Source organism: Embiotoca jacksoni, unplaced genomic scaffold, assembly GCF_022577435.1.
Source record: "Embiotoca jacksoni isolate LCO1_2020_lvr unplaced genomic scaffold, fEmbJac1.0.p SCAF_13, whole genome shotgun sequence".
Classification (NCBI taxonomy): Eukaryota; Metazoa; Chordata; class Actinopteri; family Embiotocidae; genus Embiotoca; species Embiotoca jacksoni.
The window spans coordinates 11,794,182-11,817,156 of NW_027185263.1; the positions used below are offsets into that span (position 1 = coordinate 11,794,182).

The 22,975-nt window shown below is 41.6% G+C and overlaps 1 protein-coding gene across 1 annotated transcript in view; it reads left to right on the top strand.

Annotated features, from left to right (window-relative positions):
• Positions 1-394: 394 nt before the first annotated feature.
• The window catches only part of ephb4a (eph receptor B4a), a 41,236-nt gene continuing 18,655 nt past the window's right edge, over positions 395-22,975 (top strand). The window contains exons 1-2 of the mRNA XM_069146520.1: positions 395-1,337; positions 21,585-21,655. Coding sequence (XP_069002621.1) covers positions 1,259-1,337; positions 21,585-21,655 — 150 coding nt within the window. The 5' untranslated portion in view covers positions 395-1,258. The remainder of the gene's footprint in view (positions 1,338-21,584; positions 21,656-22,975) is intronic.

Consider the following 22,975-nt stretch of genomic DNA (forward strand, 5'->3'; position numbering starts at 1 on the left):
CCTTATTTGATTACTTCCCTTATCTATACAATACATTTGTGTGCTTCTTTTTGCTTCTGTGGTCCTTCATTTCTTTGAGTTTGTCTTCCAAAAGATCATTTTATCTTTGCATTTTGTCGCTGATAATTACCTTCTTGTGAGGCCTGTAGACATTGAATATAGCGTAGAAATCTAAAACTTCCAGTAAAGCCAAATTAAACAACAATGAACAGTTGATTGCATTCTTAATTTAGGGTGTTTACTTCTCGCCAAATCTTTGGTAAAAATGTAGGTTTTATTTTGAAAGCGCTCCCCGGAAATCATGTACCTCATCTCGTGTTCTTGATGCTGCTGTTGTGGAAACGGGAGTGGGCGGAGCTTGCTGGTGCCATTCGACTCCGGGTTTGACGCGGAGATGAAGTCCTCGGTGACCAGCTCACTGTAGTCAGTCCTTAGAGCTGCTTTAGCGCACAACTTTTAATACCCGCCGTGCGTCCAGTCCGCGGACTTTCCCAGACAACAAACTAGACATTTTCTTTCAGTCTCGGTTTAATTTCGCCTGTAAAACGAGGCCAGGCTAGACCTGTCGCGCAATATCCTCACCACCTTTTTTTTTTTTTTTCCCCCTCGCAGCCAAATAGTCTGGTGTTTAAAGGAATATTTTAAAAAAACAAAAACAAAAAAACAAAAACAAAAAAGAGCACACTTTGCCAGGGATTGTTGACTTGGACATGAAGATGTGGAAGAAGGTATGAAACGACTGATAATGAGGATTATCTCCGCAACTAACAGATATGCAGTGAGGTGCCCCGGTTTGCGGATTCAGGCTGCTCGGTCATCGAGCTGAGGGGGAGAATTTTGGGGAGAAGTCTTGCGGAGCACAAAGAGCTTATTAAAGCCGAGCCGTACAAGTTTGAGCCATGCATCCCGTGTGCTGACAGAACAACTGAAGTGGAAGAGGAGTTGCAGCTGTGGCTTCTTTCGGACTCGTTTTCTGCCCTAGACTTACAGCACAACACAAAGTTGGACAAGTTTCCAGGCTGTGCCAATAACGCTCGCTATTAAAAGGAGCTGCATCCAAACAGTTGGACGTGCTTTCGCAGCCAAAGTGCAATTCTTCTGCTGCAGTGTTTTTAGACCACAGTGTGAGGCTTCCAGGGAACTGAAGTCCACCTTAAATGCGGACTGGTTTGTGGTCAGTGAGTGCTCCGCCGAGTTGCCAGTGCCACTTGGTTCTTAATCCAAGTCGGTCCATTTGTTACAACCTAGTAACAACACCATGGAGCTGATATACGGCACCATCGTCCTGCTGGGGTGCATCTTCCTGGACTGGACTCTTCTGGCTGCTGCAGAAGAAGGTGAGTCTGGATTTTTTTTTTTTTTTTTTCAAAATGTTCTTTTAACCTTCAGATGCTGCCCAGACTTGTTTTTTTTGTTGGAGTTACATGGCTGAGTGAAATGTCCAATTAGTATCACATCCCGTTCTTTTTCCAAAAGGAAGTGCAGTCAAACCACAAAGGCGTTTTAAAAGCATGGAATGCATTCACCTAAATCTCAGTTGAGTAATCATAGAAAATATCATGACCACAGCCTCACTTAGTAGAAGTAGTGTATGGTATAAGTGCAGCATTAATTCCAAAAGAAATGTCAGTGTAGTGATATCTATAGAAAATGTGTTTTTCCTCTGTTTTAATCTGCTAGTGGACGATTTAGTTTATCTTTGACATAGTTGTGTCACAATGTTGTCAAACATGTTGGACCCTGGTGTCTTCTGAAAGGCCATATCTAAGACCAGCTCACCATTAGTTTGCGCATTCAAGTCATCAAAAGGTTCCCGTTCTGCTTCCTGGGGGATCATTAACCAGCATACCCGAAAATCAATACTAAAACATTCAGCACAGGCCTAGTGTTGCTTCAGTGGGTTAACGTAGAGCGCTCGAGGAGGCCTTTTGACTTTTACACCCAGCTCTGAGGAAAAAAAACATCCAACACCCTCTGTATCAAATATGTCATCTGGATCATCATTTATATTCATTTCTGGCAGCAGACTCTGCATTAACAGGCAAATTGTACTGGATCAGCTTTGTGACGCCTCGAGGGAGAAATAAGGCTGTCTGTCATAAAGTTAAAGAAAATGATTGGTTTCAAATGGTCTGGTTTTACAAGCGAGTATAGCTCGACATCATCAGCATAACAACGGGGGCAGTGTCTGGATAATTTGCTTAATGCAAGAGTGGAAGAGCCATGCTGACAAACCAGAAGGCCGGGTGTTTATTTGTGTTTAATCTTCTGGCACGTCTGTCTTTTTGTGACATTAATCGAGGTGTCTGGTGCCGTGGAGTGAGCTGAAAACTGATTTGAGTTTGTTAAGAATGCGGAGAGAAACATCTTTGTGCGCAAGCCTTGATAGGAAATGGTCTTTGGAAATAATAGGCTGGTGTTTACTGTGGATCAAAGGATCACAACCGGGTTTCTTTTTAGAGCTGTTGAACTGCAGGGTTTTTTAAAAGTACCTTATTGCTGTGTGGGCTGCACTTTGCTGTTCACCTGTGAAGACTGCTCTGAATTCCCCATTGTGCTTTTTCTGGTTGGTACCGTTTCTAACCTTTGTACACAGCCGTTTAAAGCGATGTTGTGTCATTGCTGCACAGTTTGCGTGCTTTCTTTGGTGTTTTTTCCCTCTTCAGTTAACGTCATATATGAATTAGAACGGACACGGTTGGGTGGCGCCTCGTACTAGTGCCCACTACCACCGGAAGGTGGCGCTAATTACACCTAAAAGCTGTTTGCCGGCTGCCATTAAGACTCAAAAGAAGGAGAAGAACATGTTACAACCGGGCTTCAGTAAAAAAAAAAAAACGTGTGCCATTGTGAGATTAGATGCTACAGTATAAACAAAACAATACAATACATGAAAAGATGACTACAGCCATTAAAAAGGTGTGTTCTGTGTGATTTGAGAGTGACGCACCAAGCAGACGGTCCATCCTCAGATCAACAATCAGTGGCTAGACTTGTCAACAAACAAAGTTTGGTGGTTGTTATGGAGGGCAAACATCGGCCACCATCTTAAAATCTCAAAGATTATGCGTAAAGACATGCATCAACTTGTGGATTTTTGTTTGCATTTCAGCCTGAGTTTACAATACGAGTCTCTCTTTGTGTGCGTGCGTGCGTGCGTGTGTGCGTGTGTGTGTGTGTGTGTGTGTGTGTGTGTGAGAGAGAGAGAGAGAGAGAGAGGCAACGCTGGATGTCTGTAAAAAAAAATAGTCGCAAATATCAAATGGTATTTTTACTTCAAATACCCGTCTCTAATAAACACTACATACGATGACGTAAAACTAAAGGTTGACAAAACAACAGTTTCTCTGCTAATTTCCCAACGAAGCAGATCAATTCGCCGTGAGAACAATGAGCTCTTTAACAATGAAACTTTTCCTTAAGTACGCTCATTGCAATCCGAAGTTGTTGTAAACAGGACTACCATAAACATGCATGACTTCACATACTCTGTGGCAGGAACACAAATCTGTCAACTGCATCTGATTTGAGGCCTCGAAACCTTTTTCTTCTTCCAGAGACTTGCAGTTTGGCTTCTGCTGTGCACTGAACAAATACATGCATGTCGCGTATGCGACATCACCCATGGTTCTATTAAGGGTGTTTTTTAAGATTGGATTTGCCACTTGTGCTTACGCACCCACCAGAAGAAGATTTTAAATTACTACTGCAGCTACTGAGAGTCTGGATTCTTGCGGGGCTTTGTTGACTTTGTATTTCGAGAAAGAGGTTTGGGATTTTCCCAGACGCTTGATTTTGGTCTGAGTTTTCTGGCAGCGAGGAATCTGGCCATTAGAAGAGCTTCTCCAGCTGGGGCTGAAAAGTTGTGCAGCTGAGACCTGACCTCTGACTCAACTTTTTCTCAGGAACACGGGACATACTTAACCTCAGATCTGTGTGTGGGAAGTGATGTCGCACAGGTTTTTGGTGTCAGAATTATTGAAAAAAAAAAAAAAAAAAAAAAAAAAAAAAAAAAATTCCTGAGGAGACTCGTTCGACTTGGCTCCGGTTCACCCTTTTTCTGATGTTTACAAGATGCTGGTTCCAAACAGGTGCAGCTGAGGCACGATGTGGGGAACGGACACGCAGACGGAGGCTGAGGGGTCGTTGCGGCTCGCGGACCGACTCCAGAACATCTGTGTCTTGCCAAGTGTGAACAAGATGTCTGGTTTTCGTGTCTTGGGTAATGGCCCACTCCTCTGCCAGCACGCTCTGGATCCTTGTTCTCCACCTAGTAGGGAATTTTGTAATGAACTGATGGGAGGGCAGATGAAGCTCGCAGCTGCCAAATCTCTCCTCCTTTCTCCGACTAAAGGATAAATAAATCGCTTACACACACACACACACACACACACACACACACACACACACACACACACACCACTTGCTCGTTCAGCCCGCGTATTGCTCTTCCTTCTGTCTCCGTGAAGATTAAAACAGACCTCTTGATCTGATAATTACTTTGGCTGGAAATTAATAACACGCTTTGGGTGAGAATTTGTAACGAGGATGCACGCGCACACACACGCACGCACACACACACACACACACACACGCACAAAAAAAAAAAAAAAAAAGAAGCTGTTTCTTTGCCTCGCATATATAAAAATGCATTATGTACAGAAAACTATAACCAAGGCTTCAAACCAAAAACGCCTTTTTAACCAATATTAATAATTCTCACTAATGTAGGCCTACTACAATTTTAAAGCATATTTGACTTCATAAATGTAAGCTATAATGACTCCTTATCCTCCCACACGCAGACTCAACCCATTTTGTTTTTCTCCCGGCCGCTCTTTATTCCTCGCACACACGGTTTCTCTCCCTCACCGATAGTGAGCTGCAGCCAGCGACACGAGCACTGCAGTCTTTTCCACCTGTTCAGGTCCAGGGATTTAACGATATCAACGCTGTTGTCAGAAGTGATCTGTTCTATTTTAATATACACGGCTCGGAGGCGTGTTTGAGCGCTGGTGCACCTGAATCACCTGCGTGATCATCTGAGGTGTAGCGGGTTCGGAGGCGGCCGCTCTCGATATCACATGATACATTCATTGAGGACAGATTCGAGCCAAAAATTGGAAAAAGAACATATTAATTCATGCGTTTTTTTTTCCATTCCCCTACTACATTACGGCGATTCTCCAGTGGGAGGCCATTACAGTGTAATTAAGTAGTTTGAGAACTACTTCATCTTCAAACAAATGAAAGTGATGTGGAAAGCCTGGCGAAAAAAAATTGCATTTATTTTAGATTCTTTTTAAAAAAAAATATTTGTTCGACATTTGAACCTCACCTAATGCATACAAAGTTCTTGATACACGTGTTTGTGCTTTTTTTTGACCGTACGTTCGTTGTGGTGTAGAAATAGTTAGCTATAACTGCTGAATACTGCTGTCAAGAACAGAAGTACAAACGCTTACTTTTGGCTGGGAGGCTTGTACTTAGTGCGTCTAGTTTATAACTGTAGATCCATCTTTCTTGACACTGGCAACGGGGGAGTCCACTTCTGCAACATGTTACTGCATCTGTTACTTCCTCCTATTTACATGTCATCTTTTCACATCGTACGGCACAAGAGAGTGCAGCTGCCAGTGTAATTTGTTTATTTAAGGCCCGTCTTCTTGTTTGGCTTGAAAAAACATCCACAGCATTTTTTTAACTTCTGCTGATGGAAAAAAGGAGCAAAGTGTCATCCCGTCCCTTGCAAACTTGACACGCCTGTAGCAGTGTTTTTCCATATCTCCCTCAAACCAAAGGCCCCCCTTTTGCAAAACAGCCTTCACTCTCATCTCTTTTTGTTCGGCACCAGAAAAGATCCCACGTTCGGCCTCCATTCGGAACACATGCGCTCACGCCGCCACAAGTTGGTGGACAAGACGCAAAGCGGGAGTGACGAGTTATCTGGGTAATTAACTCGCATTTCAAACAGGGTCACATGATTTCAAACAGGGTCACATGATTTCAAACATATTGTAAATTGTAAACTCTCTGTAATCCATCATCTCCAGTATATCGTTGACAAAGGTGCCCAGATTTTCCTGCAAGTGGGGCTCACTTTACAGTAGAACTTTTGTCATGTGCCGCTGATGGGAAATGGTTTTCTACGTAAAATACCGGCGCTCTCACCTGTGGCTGTTGTTGCTTTTCGTAGGTAAACAACGTCATGTGATCACGAAGCGCAACGGTACGACATCATTACATCAACAAGTTGGAATATTGCCATTATCACGATATTCATTTTTTTCATCATATTAAAAATAATAACATCTCGATGACATATAGCATATACAGTGGGTACGGAAAGTATTCAGACCCCTTTACATTTTTCACTCTTTGTTTCATTGCAGCCATTTGCTAAAATCAAAAAAGTTCATTTTATTTCTCATTAATGTACACTCAGCACCCCATCTTGACAGAAAAAAACAGAAATGTAGAAATTTGTGCAAATTTATTCAAAAAGAAAAACTGAAATATCACATGGTCATAAGTATTCAGACCCTTTGCTCAGTATTGAGTAGAAGTACCCTTTTGAGCTGGTACAGCCATGAGTCTTCTTGGGAATGATGCAACAAGCTTTTCACACCTGGATTTGGGGATCCTCTGCCATTCTTCCTTGCAGATCCTCTCCAGTTCCGTCAGGTTGGATGGTGAACGTTGGTGGACAGCCATTTTCAGGTCTCTCCAGAGATGCTCAATTGGGTTTAGGTCAGGGCTCTGGCTGGGCCAGTCAAGAATGGTCACAGAGTTGTTCCGAAGCCACTCCTTTGTTATTTTAGCTGTGTGCTTAGGGTCATTGTCTTGTTGGAAGGTGAACCTTCGGCCCAGTCTGAGGTCCAGAGCACTCTGGAAGAGGTTTTCTTCCAGGATATCTCTGTACTTGGCCGCATTCATCTTTCCTTCAATTGCAACCAGTCGTCCTGTCCCTGCAGCTGAAAAACACCCCATAGCATGATGCTGCCACCGCCATGTTTCACTGTTGGGATTGTATTAGGCAGGTGATGAGCAGTGCCTGGTTTTCTCCACACATACCGCTTAGAATTAACGCCAAAAAGTTCAATCTTGGTCTCATCAGACCAGAGAATCTTATTTCTCGTAGTCTGGGAGTCCTTCATGTGTTTTTTTGGCAAACTCTATGCGGGCTTTCATATGTCTTGCACTGAGGAGAGGCTTCCGTCGGGCCACTCGGCCATAAAGCCCCGACTGGTGGAGGGCTGCAGTGATAGTTGACTTTGTGGAACTTTCTCCCATCTCCCTACTGCATCTCTGGAGCTCAGCCACAGTGATCTTTGGGTTCTTCTTTACCTCTCTCACCAAGGCTCTTCTCCCACGATTGCTCAGTTTGGCTGGACGGCCAGGTCTAGGAAGAGTTCTGGTCGTCCCAAACTTCTTCCATTTAAGGATTATGGAGGCCACTGTGCTCTTAGGAACCTTGAGTGCTGCAGAAATTATTTTGTAACCTTGGCCAGATCTGTGCCTTGCCACAATTCTGTCTCTGAGCTCCTTGGACAGTTCCTTCAACCTCATGATTCTCATTTGCTCTGACATGCACTGTGAGCTGTAAGGTCTTATATAGACAGGTGTGTGCCTTTCCTAATCAAGTCCAATCAGTTTAATTAAACACAGCTGGACTCCAATGAAGGAGTAGAACCATCTCAAGGAGGATCAGAAGAAATGGACAGCGTGTGAGTTAAATATGAGTGTCACAGCAAAGGGTCTGAATACTTATGACCATGTGATATTTCAGTTTTTCTTTTTTAATAAATTTGCACAAATTTCTACGTTTCTGTTTTTTTTCTGTCAACATGGGGTGCTGAGTGTACATTAATGAGAAATAAAATGAACTTTTTTGATTTTAGCAAATGGCTGCAATGAAACAAAGAGTGAAAAATGTAAAGGGGTCTGAATACTTTCCGTACCCACTGTATAACAAAACAATTAAAAAAAAAAATATCAGCCAATATATTGATATTGTACATTTTTTTACTCCCTAATATTTATACCGGCCCCTGAAATCCAGTATTGGTTGGGTTCTAATTGTCTCTGGGCAGCCCCACATGTTGACTGGTTGATTGACCCACACGGTGTAAAGCAGAGAAGTGTGTGAGTTTATTTTCCAAGGCTTTACCCTACGAGCAAGCGATAGCTGATAGACAACAACTGGTGCATCGGCAAAATGTTCCGGGTGGAACTCGTGTAGAGTGCGAGCACGACGACGTAAATAGACTTCTGACAGTCATGTCTTAATATGGAATGAAACGAAACCTCCAGGATTCACGTTTACAGTCTGTGCGTTGATAGTAGAATGCCTTCTGGTGGAGGTGAGAATGAGGTCTACCCTCCTAAATCTTTCAAAAAGCAGGATGTTCTTCCATTTTTTTTTCCCGAAGATCTGTCTGCTGTTTATTCTTTCACCTCCTGACTCCTTCGTAGCACAACTAGCCTGATGAATAGCATAAAGCTTCGGAGTCTAAACTAAACCTCGCTCAGTGTCTCCGATGCAGAAAGGATGTTTTCATCTAAGCGGCCTTCCTTGAGCCTCAATCCCTTCTTTCACAGACATGTACCCTTTTCTTTTGCTACTCTTTCCACGTCCTCTGTCTCCTTGATGTTTGACTGGTGCTATGCTGTTTTCTCTTGCTGACTGTCTCCCCTGCCGTGGAAATGTGGATCGTTTCCCAGAAATCCTTTTAAATGGAACCGATTTTTATAAGAAAGGGATTTGCATTTAAAGCACCCCCTCCCCACACCCATCTCTCTCTCCCTCCCTCCCTCCCTCCTTCCCCCCTCCCCCTCCGAGAGCCTGTAGCCCATCATCCTCGGCACCTCAATCCGATGATTAGCTTCCTCAAGAGTTAAACAGGCATCCGAGTGCCACAAGTACTCTCAGTCCGTGTCTCTCTCTCGCGCCCCGTTTCCCTCCGAGAAGGATGCATATGGCAGCTGGGAGTTGCAGGTGGATGATAGCTGAGCTCGGCATTCACTTTGGAGAGCCAGTCTGTCCTCCACCCACACGCTACTCTCCGAGAGTGGGACACAATGGGGACAGGCTGCGGCGGAGAGGGAATGAGGCCACAGCCTATCAGCCATAAGCACCAAGGAGAATGGCACTTTTAGAAGGATTGGGGGGGGGGGGGGGGGTCTCTTTGAAGTGAGTCAAGGAGAGATGGGGAGACCGGCACGAGTCAACGAAATAGAAAGAGCAAGTGCAGCGAGGGCAAGGAGGGTGCAAGTATGTTCACGTCTGCACAGTGCATAATGAGCAAAGTATGTACACTGCCTATTTGCATTCTTTAATCACACACACCTGGGGCCAGATATGCGAGATATATGCAGTGGCTTGAATATGTGATTATAATAAAGGGATTAAAAAGGCCTTTAATTAGAAGACAACAACAGAGACAGAGCTATTTATCTCAGGTCCATCTCTGTCATTTATCTTGCGCTCTAATCACGGCTGTTATTTGAGGCCGACTGAGCTGTGTGTCGGGCAAAAAATAAAATAAAAATGCCTTGTGAGACATTTCCACATGCTATTGTTGTGCTATTGCTTGTGATGTTTTTGTCGCCACATTCAGAAATAGAATGAAACCTTGAAGGGAGGGGGGGGGGGGGGAGGGAGGGAGGGGGGAAGGAGCAACGCGAGGCCGGTAAAGCGTCTGAGGCTGGATGTGCAAGAATTGATTAAAAAAAAAAAAGAAGAAGCAACCTTGATGTACAAATTTCTCTGCTCGAAGCATCAGTAGACTTGATTCGATTTGAGTCGGGGATATTTTCCTCCCTGCGTCACAGGTTGACCTACATCCCGCGTTTGATATGCCCGTTTTAAGTTGAAACGCAATTCACATCAACCTAGAGAACACGTGCATATTTGCCTCTACCGCTACGCGTGCACACATCTTTAGCACATCTCCCATGACCTGCCTTCATATACCGCTCTGGACCAAGTGGGCTCTGCTATATACGGCATAACAGAGACATTCCTGTGCGCTAGCTGCCCTCCTACAGCTCTCACATAGCTAAGAGCTTTAAGAGGGAGTCATGCTCCAAAATGGAGAGGGTCAGTTCTGTCAAAGAAGCTTTAAACACCTTTTTTTTTTTTTTTTTTTTCTTGGCAGCTTCGTATCTTGGTATCTTATTTTTAAGGAGTGCAGCAAAGAAAATGTTCTTTTGAGTTTTTGCTTTCTGTTCCTCCATATTTTTACATCACTATGGCTTCAATCGTGACCGGTTGCTATCTCCGCTCAACCCTGTCCAATCATCGAAGAGTCATTGTGTTCTTAAACTATGCTTTTTTTTCCCCTCAGATTTGACAAAAGTATGGTTTTGATATTCAAACAGTCTGTAAACTACTGAAAACATAATGTGGCTGGTTGAGGAAGCAAAATGAGGCTCTTTGTACTCGAGCAAATGGCTTCACATCCGACGAGGAGTTTATCTTTATTGGAGATATATCGGTCACCGCCACGCAGACACCCGGTTGCAGGATGGTTGGAGCAACTGATGAAGAGAATTAGCTCTCCCCATTTCTGTTTTTAGTTGCATATAAAAAAGTGTGATGTGTCAGAATAAAGGAGAAAATTCTTGCCGAGATATTCTGTTCTCTTGTATCTTTACTTAGATGTGTCAATCCTTAGATGGTTTATTTAACTGGAGTCTGCACTGTTAGCTTCAAGCTGTCCACCTCCCACAGCAGATTAGTCACTGAACGCTCTGTGTGTGTGTGTGTGTGTGTGTGTGTGCACGTTTTCTTCGTCTTCGTCTTCATCTTCGTCTTCGTCTTCGTCAACCCCAACCCCCACCCCCACCCCCACCCCCACAAAATGAATTGTAGATTCTGCTTTAGTAAAGGCTTTGATAAAAACTCTGTTTTAAGTACAGCAGACATTTTTGGGGCTCATGGAGAGTTCGTTAGATGCATCACAGCGGTAGATGGAGCTATGTGGGTTTTTCATCAAGCCAGATATGAAATAATATAGGTCACCTGTGATATATTATTTTACAAAAGTTCACATTTCCATGCTTTTTTTTTTTTTTTTTTTTTTTCTGTTATCAAAATTTTTGTTTTCTTTGCCCGATCTCTGTAGCATCATTCCAGCCCTGTAAATGAAATGGATCAAAGTCCTTTGTAGTCACAATTAAATAACACAAAACACAACCTAAAGTTATGTAATCAGCAAACTATACTACACTGGTCTAATCATTGGAAGGCACCCCAACACGGGGGTGGCAGAGTGTCCTGCTGCTTAGCAAGATCATCCCAGGTCTCAGCACTGCGTGATTCCAAAGTGTCGGGGGTGAAGCGGTGTCAGTCCATGACGGACGCCGACCTCAGCCGCCCCGGCAGGAGAACACAAGAGGATGAATATCCTCTTCAAAGATTGGGAAAGTGTTGCGAAAACAAGCACAAAACCCGCACTTTCCCATATTGCGTTTGTAGGCGGTCTGCCTTCGCAGACTAACAGCTGCCTTCGAGCCCCCTATAAAGAAGATAGCTTAACGTGAGGCTGGCTGGTTTGTAGAGAGCAGTTTTGACCGCAGTGTGTGATGATGTGGGAGAGCTGCCAGGAAAAGTAGGTTGTAAGACCTGAAATTGGTTCATAAGGATCTTTGTGCTGCGGTGCAAAAACAGACGTGTTGACGGCTTTCTATCTTTTTGTTTGAAAGATTTTTTTTGATAGTGACAGTGTAGGCAAACAGGAAACGTTGAGAATGACATGCAGTAGAGGTCTGACTAGCTGGGAATCAAATTGGGGAACTTGCTGCTCAGGGCAACTACACCCATGTGGTTTGAGCCCCAACAAGTCAGCAGGTCGGGCTTTATATATTAATTACGTGTGGGAAGTCCTTTCAAGGGGATGAATGGTCTATTATTTATTTGAATATACCAATCTGAAAACGTGTGACATTTGTCTGTTTGCAGTCAAACATGGAAATGGGTCTTCTGCCAGCTCTGATCACAGGATTTAGACTGCTCGCACTGATGTTCACTTGCACGTCACCCAGATGATTATTCAATGAGCAGAAGATCATTTCCCAACGTAAAACCCATCCTCTAAATGGATGAGTTTTCGTTTTGCTAATTTTCTTTTCAGCCCTACAGCTGTACAGTCTCTGACAGCATCTACCCAGTAAAAGGAAGGAACGGTCTTCACAGGAAGCCTACCTTGTCACAGAAGTGTCGTTTTTTAAAAAGACCCGAGTGCTAAAATGTATGATGCAGTACACATCTGTTGAGTAAGGCATGTGGCCTTCAGTCTTGTAGCTCCAAGGTCTTCGAGAAGAATGAATCAATTCTTAAGCTCAAAAAAATTTGACAGCATGAGTGTAAAAATGAAAAGATATGGTGTGTTTTCTGTTTAATAGAAGAGTGTTGAATGTTTCTCTCACTGTGCTCAGCTCCAGCCATATCACTACGTAAATAATGATGAGGGAAAATGAGTCTAGCTTCACTAATCATTACATGTAACCCTGATTTCAATAGAACTTCCCTTCTCCTATCTGCCGCAGTAAAAACTAGCAACATTTAAAGTAGGAAATTAAACCAGATACAGACGTAGAAGAAAATGTTGAATATTGATGGGTAAACTTTCACATCTTTGTATGTTTAGGAATTTTACAAATTACACATTTAGTTCAAATAGAAGATTTTGAAGAAATTACGATTAGAGACTTTTATGTAAATTATATCATAAATAAAGAGGGAAAAGAGAAAATGAGTATCAGTAATAAGAGAAAATAGATAATAGACTTGTTGCACTCCTGATCTGCAGATGTGCCCTTTTTGGTTTTGGACAATGATGTTGTGCCCCCCTCGAAATACAAAGGCCAGTCAAAACACCTCGTGTGGCGAATTTCTTCACTGCTGAAGGCATTTCAAGTGTCTCCTTTGCCAAATTGACAGAGTTTGGCATCAAATTCCACGTGTGCCCTCTGAGACACGAGCATGTTAATGGTCAAAACACTGACGCGCCTAGAACAGTGGTCACAAAAACGCGTGTCACTCAGGTGCTGATGTTGATCCATCGACAAAACTTGAATTACCTAATCACGAAGGTTATACCTTTTCCTTGCTCCGTGATTCTCTCTTTTCGCACATAACAGAAGCGGCCTCTGAACATTTTGATCCACCCTCGTATGACTATGTCCGTCTCTTCAACAGTCCCATTCTTCCGCAATAAACATGACTAAAGTGAGATGAACAGACTGAGAACTTCATTAGATTAACAATGTTTACTATAAGGTCATAACTTGTAGTTAAAAAAAAAGAAAAGAAGGTAATATATAGAAATATTTGTCATTTCGCAAAATTGTGATAACAACATATTATTGGGCCTCTGGTGATTCCCACCTCTACTAGTTGCAGCCCTGATTGGGAAGATTCAATATGAAATCTCCAGGTTACAGTGGAACTGAGGAGTCTGATGATCTGCCTCAAAAACCAATACATCACTCAACACTGGTTTAACTACTTTCTCATTTGGGTGTCATTTTAAGTGGTGTCTTTTTCTACCCTTCACAGTATTCTTTATTTGAAGGCAGCGTGACTTGTGGAAATGCGGAGGATTTAAGAAGCGCCGTATACCCTCCAAAATATAATGATTTGATTTATAAAAAAAAAAAAAAAAAAAAAAGTCTTTTTAAGTCTTCCTTTGTAATTCATTCTTCCTCTTATAGGATTCTGTATCAGGAAGCCACCAGGGAGCTGGTGTAGCCTGCAACAATGTTCTCAAGAAGCCTTTCAGTTTTTCACAGGGTTGGGTTATTTTTGAAGAGGGCTTGAGAAAGTGGTGCCCATAATTGGAAGTAGCAGGAGGTGAATTCTCTCAGTGGCAAATCGATATTCCAAAGAAGCTGAAATACTCTGTAAAACAAGGCAATTTAACCAATCATGCTGTATGAGAGCGAGTGCATGTGTTCCAAGTATTTAAAAGGTGTGTGGTAAGAATTGAATTCTGAATATTTTAACCAGAAAGATGAAGCACGCTTTTGTCCTTGCTTGCCTCATGTTGGGAATTCAGTGTTGAAATCTAGTGCTTTCGTCTCTCTTTGCCAACATTAGCCAGTTCCTCTTGTTCCACAGATGTCCAACGGCAAACACTTTCTGTCGTCAAACTGTCAATAGATGTCACCTCTCTGTACATTCTGGTCATTTTTCATCTAGTTCAGTTTCTTTGGGAATACACCGCAGCTGTTTGAGTTTGTTTGTCTGAGGGAAAAGGACCAAGTCTAAGATGCCCTCGTGCTGTTCAGCAGTTGACACTACAGGTCAAAACTCATTACTCGCAGGCGGCAATATAAAAAGGCACGATGTCTCACATCCTCTTAACCTTAACCTCTCATTTTATGTGAGGGTCAAAACTTTTTACACCGCTGTGATCAGAAGTATGTTTTTGCTTTGAACTAGTGACTTGAATAATGCAACAGTTTTTCTTTCCACTTTACCGCAGCTAATTAAAAGGGAAAAGGAACGTTTCATAGGTGCACCTTTAGATGTGTCTGCCTTTATGAACATTTGTTTTGTTCTCCAACACCACAAAAAAGCTTTTGTTAAATCCTCCCTTTTGTTATAATTCACAGATCAATTCAATTTTAACACCGAGTAAGAATTAAAGGATTAAAAAGGTGATTTCCGGGGATCAGAACACACATTCAGCTGAAAAACAAGTAGAAATCCAAAAAGTTTTACTGTTGTACTGAATTTATTATGAGCTGAGGAGAAATCATCTAACCTTTTACACAAGCTCTCCAGTGCTGACTGAGACTGACTGGGGAACACACATCTTCACCAGGAAATCATTAACATAATGATTCTGTCCAGTGAATCTCTGATGGCCGTGTAAATGTGAGCCAAAAACATTCAGAGGTCCGTTATCGTGGGGTTAATTCTCTGAGCTCTGGGTCAGTCAATTTGACTCTCAACTCTGCAGATCTTCTCCGGTTGCATCTTTGGTTTCTGTCCAGTATGAAGCTTCCTCCCTAACCAGGTCACACCCTGTCCCGGGACCGATACCAACCACAACACTTACTGGTATGCGTCCCTACAGACAAGAAGGACATAAAAGTGTCAACCATTAACACCCTTTCTTCGTCTCACTCTCGCTCCTTTCATCTCACTTCTCCACAGTGCATACAGTAGCTCAGCTCATCCATGCGTACCACAGGAGGCTTTTGTTATACAGTAGACGAGGATGGAAACTTACATGTGAACGATGTGTGTTGTTGGCAGCCGGCCCCCACCAGACCAGGAGACAGGAAGGGGACAGGAACTACAGGAAGCTGATGACTAATCTCACTAGACACAACTCCTGTCAAAGACACACAAACACGGCGTATGCACACACACACTCAGAGCAGAATTTTCTAAACATTTATGCTCACGTGCACAAACTGACCCACAGTTGCCACAAAGTTTAACAGCCGACAAGTGAAGGGAAATCTCTTCTTTCCTTTTCATTTGTAGTCTTAATGCCCACTAAAAGTATTTTTTACATCCAGAAGTAGTATTTTTTTTTAAAGATTAATCAACAATGTTCTTATAACATGTGCTCAGTAATACCTGGAACACCAGAGACGACAGCAGTATCAATATTCTCATCTAAAGCCAGATTATTGGTTTGGCTGAACTGATGACTGTATAAATATAGTTCTTCTTAAGTCTCAGCAAGAAAGCAAATATATTTTCCTAAAATGAATTATTGAAAAATTGCTTTATTTTTAAATATGAAACATGGAGGTATCAAATTGCCTGAGGCTCATGAGCATACACATGCCTGATTTCGAGGTATTAGCTTTGCGAAATTACATGTGCAAGCAGTATCCCCTGATACACATGAGGTTTCCAGTTATAGCTGGAGGACAGTAACCCTCCTATCAAGAAATTATTTCCCTACCACGAAACAGGGCAAACCTGCATATCAAGAGCGGAAGGCAGCAGCTTATACTCCCAAACCATCAAACAAATGCAATCCAATCAGTTCCCTTTGCTTAGCAATATATTAATTATTCTATTTGTGTGTCTCGTAGTGATTAGTGTATTTTGTGGGGGGGGGGGTTAGGGTTAGCGTTGGCGTATTACATGTGCATGGTATCATATGTGGGGTAAATTTTATATTAAAGGAGTGTAATGAACACAAGATGTCAGCAGCCCAGCTTTGTGTTATCTGCCTTGGCTTGATATTAATAGCAAGCAATGAATGTAGGTGTAATGTTGGAACATACTAATCTACCTAATCAAGTTTTTATACATTTGTCATGTGTAAATCTCAAATCTTTTGACATCTTTTCCTCGTCTTTTTCATTATCCCTCTTCTTCCCCTCTGTCTCCATTTCTCTAGGTGTACGAAGGTAATTGGCACTCAGTGTCTTTAATTAAAATGAGGTGTAATTGTAGCCGAAGCAGGGCAAATGTTCATAAGGCCTATAATTTCCCTATCACACTCCAGAGCCATGGAGAAAGTGGAAAAGGGAGGGGAAGGCCGTGCAGGGAGGAAATGAACACAGATGTCAAGAATAGTGAATGTTTATATATATATATACATATATATATGTATATATAAAGAATTCACATCAAATGGATCCTGTTCTCAAATTTGAGGTCAGTTGTTTAAAAGTTGAAGGCAGCCCCCCTTTGTCAAAAATACAGGGTCAGGTTTTACATTTCAAAAGAAAAGTGTGTACACCACCCTCTATTGTTGTCTCCCTTTCATAATAAAAACGTAATATCTTAACCTTAATTCCCTCTGCTTGTGTTTTCCCGACACGGTTTGATGATGAAAATAGAAACTATACCATGCTAACGCTGATTTCTCAACCCACCGACTTCAAACTGGCCTCTCATTTTCTCTACCTGAGAAAAAAAATTGTCTAATGTTTATTTGTATAATTTGTCCATAACTGTGATTCCAAGGCAGTCGTCTTGCCAGCACCAATATCAGTTTAGACTTCTCTTGTGTCTCCTAATGTCGACAATTGTCCTGTAATTACTGTACAATTGTTTGTTTAGGTTGTTGAATACAGCCAGATGACGAATTTTCATTGTTCCTACATTTTTTTAGCACTCGGGGCAATTTTCCGGCGGTGGGTGGCCGCCGCTGCTGAAAGAATCTAGGGGAAAAGCCAGCTTCCTCTAACAGGGCTTAAGACTGTATCTACTTGAGCGAAAGGCAAGGCCGTGCAGGCACATAATAGAAGCTCTCACCATCTCATAGAAACACTCACGCTCACGCATCCTGTCTCATAAACCTTAATGATAGAGCAGCGATAAACAGTGATTACCATGCCCGGGGGTGGAGGAGGGGTGTTTCTTTTCCACTCCTTCAAAGAAAAAAAATATACAAAAAAATAAAAATAAATCACCATATGAACACAGAGGCAGGTGTGCATATAAAAGGTGGAGATGGGCCAGTGTGCACAGTGAAGCCTCAGTATGATGAAGGTGTTTTTTTTTAAAATTATGCTGGAGTGAACTCGAGGTAAACTAAATGCGGGGAAAGCACTGGCCTGAACTTTGTCACCCAATTATCCACCTCATCCACTTCTCTACTCTTTTTCTCCGCTCTCTGCAGACTCCCCTTTCTTCCTCTTTATCGCCTCAGATTGTTGCTAAAAAGCAGGCGGGTTTTTGTGGTTTTGAAGTGGAAAGAGGCAGAGAAGCACGTATGTTTAGTGTTTCTTGAGAAGGGAGTTCTCACAGAGATAGTAAAATGAGAGAAGCAGCTGATGCAGAGGGAGATGTCATTGATTAAAGTCACATGTACCTCTGAGTGAAGCAATCACAGACCTGCTGCATATGCAGCCCTGATGATTAGCAAGTCCATGTCATTGCTTTTGCGTGCACTGTGCACGAAACGGGTCACTCAGATGATGGGAAGGAGAAAATGACACTGAGCCGGAATGCAGAGAGAAAGATTGAAGTAATTCGGCTGTACGTGAGAGGGAGGTGAATTCTGTGCTTGTGTGTTGCTCACAGAGAAAATTTATTAATTTAGCACGGGCAAAAATGCGAGCAGCGGTGGGCGTGATTGAGTGATGATTGAAATCATTGTGGAAAAAGCAAGAACATAAAGAGTCAGATATTTATAGATGATGCCACTTATTGTCTGCTTAAATCACGTAGTCTTTTACTGTGAATTATTTTTGATGAAATACAGTGCTGTTTTGTTTTTTTTTCTTGTAAAGGAGACCTATTATGCTCATTTCCAGGATTTTTTCATTTTCATTAAGAGACCAACTGTATTAGCTTCGCGTGATTCACAGTTTATTTATCATACTGGCTCTATGCAGTCCCCGACACCTTCTGTCTGGAACAAGTTGTTTTAGCTATTGTCTCTTTAAGACGTGCCTCCCTGGAGGCCCACTTTTCTCTTGAGTGGCCAACTTTCAGGAACCCTGCCGAGCTGCAGCACCTAGGGTTTCTGACCCCAGAATTATCCTCTGTCCGGTGTCAAACCTATTAATTAAGATAATTCCTCATTCATGAATGGAAATTGTAACTTTTGAATCCATCCGAATGTGTTCGAGGCCGGATTTAATCCAGAATTATATTGTGACATAACAGTGGATTTAGTCTTGCAATCATAAACCGTGCATGAAAATGATTCTCGCTACATGTGCTATAGATGAGCGTGGATGGACTTTGTGGGCGTAATAGGTCTGGCCACATTTTATATGAACATCCAATATTGTAAGATTATATGACAGAAAATAAGAATAAGCGTTATAGAGCGTCTTTAAGGAGCAGAGAATTAGCTGTATTTATTAATATCAGTAATTCAGATATCAAAACAACTTGCAGTATGTCATTGTATTTTTATAGAATTTTATACTTGTGGTCAACTAATAATAATAATCATTTATCTTTTTAATATTTACTATAATTAATGGTATTTTGTTACAACAGCGAAGGAAGTCTAAAAGCTGACCGAATCCCCTTCATTAGGCTTGACTCCAGATGTCCCTTTAAATCCTGAGTTGAGCTATTGAAGGCCTTGAGGCACCGTTTCCAGTTCACCCTGGACAAACCCCAATATCTGTATCTGATCTTCAACTGACAGTCAAGCGTTCATTAGTGCTGCGCAATGGCGTCTGTCTCTACCATATGTCTCGGGAGGACGCGCGCGTCCGTTTCTGCTTCATTTCGGAGTTTTTGTGTACCTTCATGTGTATTTCATTGGGATGTGGGTTGGTAAGTGGTGAATGTGATTGCCTCTCACTTCACGCAGGATCACAGAGATTAGTAACTGTGGGCGTTGTGGTTATTTTTGGAAAATACTACAAGTGCTGGTGTTGAGCAGTCTGTTGCAAAATATATTCAAAGCGCTCAAGGAGTCCCTGACAGCCTTCATGTCTTCATAATGTTGTGTGCAAAAGGTTTTCCCCAACATATTCTTATCCTGTACACAGTCTTCCACAGGCAACTCAATATCATCATTGGGATTTACATGATTAACAGAAAATGAAAGTAACTGGGAAAGTGATTTTAGGATTTATAGCTCACTAATCGGAAGGTTGGTGGTTTGATCCCCGGCTCCTCCTGTCCACATGCCCAAGTGTCCTTGGGCAAGACACTGAACTGGCACATCATCGGTGTGTGAATGTACTCCTGATGGCGGGCACCTTGCATGGCAGTTCAGTCTTACTAGTGTGTCAATGTGTGTAAATGGGTGAATGGAAAACCGTGTAGAAGCGCTTTGAGACCGTAAGGTGATAAAGTGCTACACAAGTGCAGACCATTTACCATTTAGTCATCAATCTACGGGAGAAAGTGTAACATTTTTGTATTATCTAATAAATTTTTTCTCAAAAGTATTTTCTTTACTTTAAGGCTGCAACCAATGATTAGATTTTATGTAATATTTTTCAAATAAATCCTCAACATTAATTCCCAGAGCTAAAGGTGATATTTTCACATTATTGAGTAAATCTGTAAATTCTCACATTTGAGTAGCTGCAGTCGGACAATGTTTGGAATTTCTGCTTGACAAATGCGATTTATTTCATGACTTTGGGATTCCTTCAAAATTAATGTTGCAGTCAACTGGAAAAAATTAGTCTCGGTATTTAACATTTAACATTCTGTGTAATGAAAATAGCTGTAGATACTAATCTTCAATTCTATCTCATAATATACCGCTATGATTGGAATTTGTCGAATGGCTGAAGCCATTATTGAAGCAATAGAGAAGCGCCAATGAAGAACTACAGGGCTATCTAACCTCCTGATTGGATACAGAAAGTATATAATATTACAAACTTGATTGTTTACATTCTGAAATACAATATGATGAAACAAGTAGTGGAAGAAAAGCATCTTAAATAGCTGAGAGAAGCAACACATCCAGGATACAGAGTGAAGCTTCATTTAGTTAAAGAATGTGAGGGTCAGCCATTCTGCAGTTTGTTAGAGTTAAATGAACAGGCAGCAACACAAAGCATTGTATTCATATGTTATTAAAATGTCAGTATTATTTCAAAGTAATCAATCAGCAGGACTGAAAGAAATGGGGCCATAAATAAAGCTGTAAAAAAAAATCAAAATTAGAGGAAAATAAATCAAGAAAACTGGGAAAATATATAATACAAAGGCAGAAGTAGTATTGTATTTGCCTATGTGTGTGTACTATGGGGTTATGAGATGCTGACTTAACTGTCAGACTTAATATTGGTAGCCTAATTCAACAAAGCACCATAATAACTTCAATGATAAACCCACACTGAAACCCCCATTTCTTCTGGCATCCATTTTCATGCAAGTGCTCTCCTTGATCGTAGCCACATTAAATCTTGTTTATTGGTAAAACCAAACTACCCATTCCTTGAGATGAGCTTCTGCAGCGAACAGGTAGGGCTCTAAAAGGTGGGCTGTGATAGAAATCTCATCCCAACAGTATAAATACAAGTCGCAGTCTGCTCAAACAGCGAGGATAAAAAAAAAAAGATGACTCAAATGAAAAGAAGTCCCTTCACCCAAACTGTGTTTCAAGTTACATGCAGTTCAGGTCTTGGATTTTTATTGGGATACTGAATCATAGCAGAACTGCTCAGATTGTTTGTGACTTGGCAGCGTGCCGCTCAAAAGATTACAAAAAATCAATTCTATTGTCATCACAGATTGTGACCAGAAGGGCTTAAATCTTGGTATGTATGTGCATGTCTGGTCAATTCTGCTGTTCTAACTACTTGTCCCTGCTCTCCCTGGACAGAAGCAGACTCTTTTCAGCAGGTTTAGTGTGACCAAAGGCAAGATGTGTTGCTGGGAACAGAGGGGACACGGGGAGTAAAAACAAACATGACAGGAAAGACAATTTTAGGGGAGAGGGAATATTCCTGGGGATGTAATTGACTGGTGAAACTCCATCGTCTACCCTAATCCCAGTATAAGCCACGGCTGATACTTGGCAGAGAGCTTGGGACTCAAAATATGTTCGCTCTGTGATTTTAAATTCATTCGTGTGTTTCTCTGAATGTAAATGAGTCTTAAACGTGTCATTTTTACATTTCCTGCTGCGAGTGATGTCATATTTTCAATCTCTTTTTCACAGAGGTCCTGATGAATACTAAGACGGAGACGTCTGATCTCAGATGGACCATCTTCTCGCGTGCCAAACCCGAGGTATGTAACCCCACCGTCACTATGTTATCTGTATTCCTAACAGAGGCCTCGCGGTGACTGGGGATTTTTGGCCTCCAGCTGTTCCTTTGTTACTTTGGCTATAAAAGAATTCCTTATATGGCAGGTAATTGACAGAATAAAGGAAACCCCAGAGTGAAAGTGGGATTTAAAGTATATTGAAAGCAGATGCTTTGATATATCTCGTCAACCTTAGCGTCGAAAGTTACTGGCTGGCCACAGTTTTGGATCCTGCAGCCAGAAAAAGACATATTTGTAATTTGATCAGCTGAAGAGTGGTTTCTGGAGTATTTCTGCCAGCAGCGTCAGTGACCAAGACTGCTCAACTTGCCGATGTCTCACAAGGAAAATGTTCATAGTGACGCTGGCAGGGAGATTTCTGTAACTGGACAGAAATACACAACAAATCTGTCTATGCTTTTGATTAAGACGTAAAGCAAAACAGGCCGTGCACAGCCATTATCATATGAAACAGTTTATCAAAAGCTTCATGTCGAAAATGTGGTAGGGCTGTTTTTTTCTTCTTTTTTGACATTAACTTAAATTGATTTGGTCAATGATGACAGGCAGCAGTGGAAAGATGTCAGGAGCTGTCTGTATCCAAAAATACTGGCATAAAAGGGTTACAGTATGGTTCTTTATTTTCAGGATTACGCTCCCCTTATAGTAAATATTTGTGGCAACTTCTAACCCAGTCAGATACCAATTTCTAGGCTTCTCGATTCCAAAAATACTTGAATGTGAATGTTAATTACGTCATTCATTATTCATAACAAGGCCAAACAAAGCATATATTCATGTTAAACCGCTAGTGTAATCATGTGAGAGCAACAACAGTCAAAATGAAATCATCAGGGTAACTTTGTGGATTAACAGTGAAGTGTTTCCTGCTATAAGTCAGAATCAGAATCAGCTTTATTGGCCAAGTAAGTTAACACATACAAGGAATTTGACTCTGGTTGTAACTTGTTCTCTCAGTGTGCAAAAACAAAAACAGACAGACATAAATAGACATATAAAACATAAATAGACATATATGCAGCTAAGAAAGAAAGGAACAAATATATACAGATATAAACCTAAGAGCGAAGTGCTGCGTGGCGGCGTCTTGCATTAAGTCCTGTGTGAACAGTAATAACACGGGCGTCATCGGTGTCAGTGAGTCAGCATAGTGTTTCTCATACTTTTTAACTTTTTGAAAAAAATCACGTAGTTTCTATCCGGATAAATCTCACATCAGGACACTTTTTTTTTTTTTTTTTTTTAAACTAGATTTTAGCCACATAAAAGTCTGAGTTGCAT